We start from the raw sequence: 6,916 nt of genomic DNA on the forward strand, positions 1-6,916 counted from the left end.
AATGTGTTTTACCAGGAGTGGGCTAGCGCCAAACATGGGTAATCAGAGAAATTCTTTCCAGTACTGCTCTATTTACATGCCTTAGATTGAAGAGGAAAAAACCAGGGGACAATGTTGGACTGAGGTGAACCTCTTTTAACAATAAAAAATTACCTCTCCCTCCCTTGCTCCTCAGAGGGTGATAACACTACCTGAACCATTGTCCCAGGCACACTAAAGGATTGTTGCCTGTGCCCAAAGGTCCACCAGCCCAGCTCCTGAGAGCTGCTGAGCAGGTCATACCCAAAGCCAGCTTTGCTCTCTGAATTAGTAAAATAACAGATGCCACCAGGAGCTGTTCTTTCTGCCTCGTGTTGCAGGTCAGCCCAGGGAGAGCAGAGGGAAACCCAGTGAAGAGGGAGGAATCTGCCCATGACCACTGAAGTAAAATCAAAAGAGATGTTTATGGCAGGGGAAAGCGCCCTCCAGAGCCACACTGGGAATGGGGTATCCCTTGGACAATGGAGCAGCTGCCAATAGAGCTGAGATTTCTCCCTCTCAAACAGCTCCTTGAATTGCTCTTGGCATTGACTTTTTCCTGTTCAGCTAATTAAAAATCTGTCTTTGAGTCATAAGCCCCCATTAGTAATAATTTGCTTTGCACTTCTCCTGTGATTTATGGCTGAGATATCAAAGTGCTTTAGAAACATTAATTAATCCTTCTAATCCCCGAGGGACTGATCCATTCTCTGCAATGCACCACTGGTGGTGTAACTGTGGGAAATCCCCAGGGTTTACTCCCAACTGCAGGCAGGGAGAGGGGAAGGGAGCAGCATCTGACCCAGCAGCTCATTTCAGCTGCTGTCTGCAATCAGAGATGTACAGTCAAAACAGCAGCACTGGATCTGCAGCCACGAGCAAGCCCAAGGCACAGGCAAGCTCTGCATGCTCTCCAGAGCAATCCCTGCTCCCATTCCTGCCTGCCCAGGGAGGGAAGGGGAGCTGCAGCCCCCCAGCTCTGCCCTGTGGTCACAGGAAGAAAGGTGTGTGTGGATCAAAGCCATCTTCACCCAGAGGTGGCTTCAGCAGAGAGCTTTGCCCTGCAAGTGGCAGCAGCAGGGTCATTAATCAAAGCCACAGTGCTGCTAACTGCATTTGCCTTGCTGTGCTGCCCATTGGTCCAATCTTGGTTCTTTGTACAACGTTGCTTTATCACAGGAGTGCAGACCCAGGGCTGACCCCACACCTGGGACAGGGCCCCAGTCCTTGCTGCAGATAAGGATGATTTCCTCCATTGGCTTGGGAGAGGCTTTCATCCTTGCGCCCTCCAATGAGCCAGTTGCCACCTGCTATTGTCCCATGCTCTGAATGTTGTCACCACAGCACTGCAGGGTGGAGCTCGCTGTGTGGTGTGGTGCCAGGAGTGGGGAAAGGTATAAAGGTCCCAGCAGAGTGCCAGAGTCAAGATCTCTGACACACCCAGGAGTGTCCCAGTTTCCCTCTGCTGTGCTCAGTGGAACATCACCTCGACCATGAAGGCGGCTGGTGTTTTCCTGCTCCTCTCCCTGGCACTCTTCTTCTACCAAGGTGAGTCCAGCATTTTGCTTTGGAGCTATTTCCTCTCCTTGCTAAAGCTCCCAGGTCTGCCACATGGGAAGGTGAGTGTGGGAAGAGACCAGCTGGTGCTGGGACCTTGCTGTGGCCCTGGGCAGGGAATGCTGCAATGGCCAATGTGCATTAAACCTGTACCTGTCTGTGAGCAAGCCTAAAACCAAGGCTTTGAAAGGGTGCACTTGCTCCCAAAAATGAACAGACCTGCTGCTCTTTCTTCGGGGTAGGATTTGTCCTGTAACTGGTGATTTCTAGGACAGTGTGATCCTTTCCGAGTGAATAGGTGCTTTTCTGGTTTTTAAAAAGCAAATCCAAGAAGACAGGAAATGAATCTATGCAAGGGAAAATGCAGCTCTCACTACCAAAGCCAATGTTTAAGCCAACTGTGTTTTCAAAATCCCATATGGTGCAGAGGGATGAGAACATGAGCTGTTGCTGCTCCTCAGGTCCTGCTTTAGTGGGCTCGTTCCAAACAGGAGGGTGCTTCTGAAGCAGGTCCTCTGTCATCCTGTTTACTGCACAGAGGCTGCCATTGCAGGGCTGTCTGAGCACAAAATCTGGGCTCATTTCAGATGAACTGAGCACGTAGTGACCTGCAGCTCCTGGGTCTGGACCAGTGCTAGCCCAAAGTAAAACCCTTGAGATATTAAACAGTGTGGCTACCAGCTCCTCAGCACCAAAATGCTTCACTGCTACTGGGCTGTGCTGGTTGTTAATACAGATGTGATATAAATCCTCCATGTAGATGATCTTCTTCTCAGTTCTTTCTTTTGCCAAAAAAAAGTTCAGGTTGTTTTTCAAAACACACCCACCATGTGTTCCACCCTTGTGATCCCATCTGCCAGCTCAGGGCCAGCTTCTCCATGGGGAGAAAGTCATGGCTTGATCCCACCAGCTTTGATGTGAGACCTCAGGGTCCCCTTCTAGTAGAGACTTTCAGCAATTTGTCTTTTGCTCTGTTTTCTTGTGGTAAAAACTGAGTAACAGTAGAAAAATCACCCTGGATTTGTTCCAGCACCTGTCCAGTGCCAGCAGGAGTTTCTCAAGAACTCATGAAGGTGTGGTAAGACAGGACAAAAGCCACCTTAGCTCCCTGACAGCTGACAGGTGACATCTCCAGAAGTGCATTTTGCCTTGGCAGGGCCTTGCACCATTACAGTGCTCCTGCCAGGGGAAGGAGGGTGACACGTCAGGGAAGGATTCAGCTGAGAAATGTGGGCGATCCAAGGGAAGAAATTATCTTCTGGGACAAAGGTGTTTGAGTGAAGACATACAGTCCTCAGCCTAAACTGTCTTCACTCTGTCCCCCTTGAAACCAGCCTGAGTGATGGGTGCTAAGGTGTCTTCTCTCTCTCTCTGTCTCTCTCTCCTCTTTCTCTAGGAATCGCCGAGATGGATGAAGCTGCCTTCAGAGGAATGGAGGTGAAGTCTCCTCTTTTACGTAGCACAAGTGAGACAGCTCTACCCCAAACACTGCTAAATACAGGGAAGCAGAGTGGGTTGACAGCCAGTGCCTGGGAACCCCCTTCCACCTGCAGTGCCACGGCAAAATCCCAGTGATGATGCTGGTTTTCCACTGCATTTGCCCCAAACACTGAAAGAAAACTTCCTAAAAAGCCAAATATTGCTGTTACCTGCCAAGAAAGTCAGAAGTGCCCTTAGTCTCTGGCTTGCAAGTGTGAGAACGGGTATTGCTGTGGCATAAAAATAAAAACTGGGAAGAACATGCCCAGGCAGTGCCTATGGAGCACTATTTACTCTACACTGTTACTCCTAAGGGTGTGCAGCAGTGCCAGGTGGAGTTCAGCTGGCCAAGGGACGTGGTGGCAGATGGTCCCAGCGTTTCTGAGAGCTCGCAGCAGAGCTCTGAGGATGGCTTATGAAGGCAGACAAAATGTGCACCTCTCTGGGAAAGCAAAGCTCCTTTGGTAAATTGAGAACAGGCTTAACATTTTCAAAATTAACCTTTTGTGCCTCCAGCCATCTTGTGAGAACTTCGACCTGGGAAGAGGGTGTACAAGGGAGTTTGACCCCATCTGTGGCACAGATAACAACCTGTACAGCAACGAGTGCCTGCTGTGCCTTCACAACCGGTGAGTATCTGGAACTGCTGCAAGCCTGAATGCCACACAGATGAGGGCTACCACATAGATCTGGGATTTCCTAGAAAGAAAGCTGTCTGCATGCAGCTGGGTGGAGCTTGGGCAGTGAGCCCAGCACATCTGGCACGGATCTGGCCTCCTGCACAGCTGCTGCTCCCGCTGCTCTGAGCATGTAGGCTCCAGCTGAGGAGTTGTGTGTGGTTCGCAGCACACACGCTGCCCACAAGCAAAAATCTTCCCATACCTGCAGCTGCCAAGCAGCAGCAAGAGCTGGCAGGCATCCAGGACCTCAGACAAATGGCAAAGTCCTCGAAGTCTGCCCAGATCTAGCACACGGGCTGAAGAATATTTTTCCAGATGACCTCAGATGTGTGGTGGCTGAGGAAAAAAAACTGGTTTTTCACCCCAGAAATTTATGGCTGAGCTCTGCTTTCTGTCTTCTCTGCATATGAAAGGACACAATTTGCTCTGGGTATTTTTAAGAATGAGTTTTATATTTAATCTGTGCTGGTGCCAGATTGCACTGTTCTAGCAGAAGGCCAGGTCCAAATGCTAAGGGTGTCTCTGGCAAGACTTGATACATTTCATCTGGCTTGGGCCCTAGGTAATCTAAAATATATTTATACATTGGAAGCACTCTGTGTCAGACAAGTGAAGGAATTACTTCCAACTCAATGCTATTAAGTGGTTCAAAAATCTCTTTTGGGAAGATTGAGTCTTATCTGGAGCCAGATGCCCCAGCCTGGAGGGCTAAGGGAGCTTCACCCTTGACTTCACCTGGTGTAGGCAGGGATTTTTGGTGATCAGGCTCACAGGCCCATCTGCCATCAGCAGAGACATTTGTAGCAGAAGCTCAAAGTCCAGCTTTTCTGTCTCTGGAAGCGTGGGTTTGTGGAGCCAAATTCTGCTTTCAGGAGCATCGCCTCCCTGCTAACTCTGCAGGAGCAGGGAACAGAATCCAGATCAGCAGGAAAGAAAAAGAGCCTGGATAAATATTGTCAATTGGGTTGTCCCCTCTTTGCTTCATTAACCCAGGCTGCTGCCACATCCTCTGCAGCATTTGCTGCTTCACCTTTCAAGGCTGAGCATGATGCAGTCAGGCAGAGAGAGGCTGAGTGGGATCTCCTCAGCAAAGGCACCACAGTTAATGACCCAGCACGGCCTGGCAGGGTGGTAATGACCCTGCTGGAAGCCAGCAGCCCAGCACCAGCTGTCCCTGTATTGTGCAACAGATGGGGGTGGGAGGTTCATCAGACACAACATCATTAGGGCTTTGGCCATGGACCAAGAGCAGGGTAAAGTGAGCGAGGAAGGCTCCACAGTCAGCTGTGCAAAGTGGCATCCAGGATGCTCCACCTCCCCAGAGCAGAGAGCAGCTTCACAGGGGATGGGAGCTCACAAGAAGGGAAATTGGGCTACAAGAGAGGGAAAGACTGAGCTGGGCAGGAGTCAGAGGAGGGATGGGATGGGAGGGGATGGATGAGAAGCTGGCGCTGCATCCGCCTTGTGTTGACAGGAGCTGCATTCCCAGAGCTCCCAAAACTCCTGCTTGTGCAAGCTCTGAGCAGCTGCAGCTGGAAATGTGCTGCTCCTGTGGGTCACAGCCCCGAGCCTTGCAGCTCCCCTGTTCTGTTCCCAAGTGATGGAATTCTGAGGTTAGGAGCAGCCTTTTGGTCTCCTGGCCAGGGCCATCTGGGCTCTGAAGTTTTATTCAGGACTGTGAAGCTGCCTGGTGCCAAATGTCTTGGGGGAGAGATAAACGGAGTGTCCTCATCTCTAAAGCCTTGGTCCATGGGGACAATTCAGCCAGGAGGCAGGATGAAGTGTCATTTGCAGTTCTGTGTGTGCAACTGGCCTGACAAGAGCTGGAAGCCTGCAAGGAATCTGGGAATAGCTGAGCATCTGGCTGGTCCCTGTGGCAGCAGCGTCTCACTTGTCGCCTTTGGTCACTTCACTGTGACCAGCATGCAAAATGCTTTTTGCAAAAGGCAAATCATTTCACCAGCATTTCTCTAAAGCACCTGAGAAGTGGATCTGTCTTTGCAAGGAGGAGAACATCATGATTCCGTGTGAGAATGGAACAATTCATAGGAATCAGGTCCACTATTGAGCAAAAGGAAGGAAATAAATTTTTTAAAGGTATCTTTTTAATATTTTCCTCCCCTTTGCTGCAGAAGAAATCAGGAGGGGAGGCTGGGAGCAGGCCAAACCCAAGAGACACAGTGCCAGTCTTTTGTTTCTAAAACCCTACAAAATAAAATCATAACCTTTATTGTCTGCAGTCAATCAGGCATTAGAGGTGTCTCAGTGCTGTCCTGCAGCACGGGGGTGAATTATCCTGCCAGGAGGTGTCAGAAAGCACTCTTGAGCTTATTGGAATTAATTAACACATGTCCATGGTAACCCTGAACTCCCTGTCAAGAATATGTGGCCTTGCTTGCTGTGAATAACACTTAGATGATGATTTAAGCAGTATTTTCCTTTCTTTCTGCTTTTGTCCTCTGAGCCAGGCTCTGCTGTATCTCAGGGACCCGAGGGCAGCCCCCCAACATTTTTAACCTCTCTTGCAGGCACAGGAATGGCCACGTGCTCATCAGGAACAGAGGAATGTGCAAAACTCCTCGCAACAACGTCGCTTAAACTGAGATGAGAGATCAGAGCACAAAGCTGTGCCCTCACCCGCTCAAACCCCAATAAAATGGAAGCATCACCACGTCTTGTGCTGGGATTTCTTATACACACAGCAACCCCCTTTCCCCAACACTTAAAGTACCTTCCTGAAAAATGTGGTTTGTTCTGGAGATGCCTGCAAAGAGCTGTGAGCAAATTACTGACAGAGTCCCAGGAAGGAGGCTGGGATGTGCCCAAGGAGAGAGCCAGGCTCTGGCAGAACAGGGAGGCTCTTTTTTTGCATCAAGAATTTTGTTTTCCTTTCCTAGATTTCCAGTGTTTGAGCTGTAGATTTTTAGCATTCTCATGAGTTGCAATTGCATTTGCTAAATACAGGGCACTAAAGCCGTTGCTCCAGAGCCTTTGCCAGGAGAAAGAACCCAATAAGTCATCTCCATGCTGACCCATCTCCAGCCTTGTCCATATGTCAGTGTTCCATGACATGGTCCCTGTGCACCAAGAGTCACCAGCCTCACACTTGTCCTGCAGGTCAGAGCCACCCAGTGCCTCAGAAAACCAAAAAGATTCCATTTTTCCAGGCAATATTTTTTTTT

At 49.7% G+C, this 6,916-nt stretch overlaps 1 protein-coding gene across 1 annotated transcript; it reads left to right on the plus strand.

Moving 5' to 3' along the window:
• The first annotated feature begins 1,417 nt into the window (after positions 1-1,417).
• Positions 1,418-6,405, plus strand: LOC108962270 (pancreatic secretory trypsin inhibitor-like). Its single transcript, XM_018915545.3, has 4 exons — positions 1,418-1,566; positions 2,972-3,012; positions 3,571-3,683; positions 6,263-6,405. Exons 1-4 carry the CDS (start codon positions 1,512-1,514, stop codon positions 6,330-6,332), a joined length of 279 nt encoding a protein of 92 aa, XP_018771090.1. The 5' UTR covers positions 1,418-1,511; the 3' UTR covers positions 6,333-6,405.
• Positions 6,406-6,916: the final 511 nt, after the last annotated feature.

Source organism: Serinus canaria, chromosome 13 (genome assembly GCF_022539315.1).
Source record: "Serinus canaria isolate serCan28SL12 chromosome 13, serCan2020, whole genome shotgun sequence".
NCBI lineage: Eukaryota > Metazoa > Chordata > Aves > Passeriformes > Fringillidae > Serinus > Serinus canaria.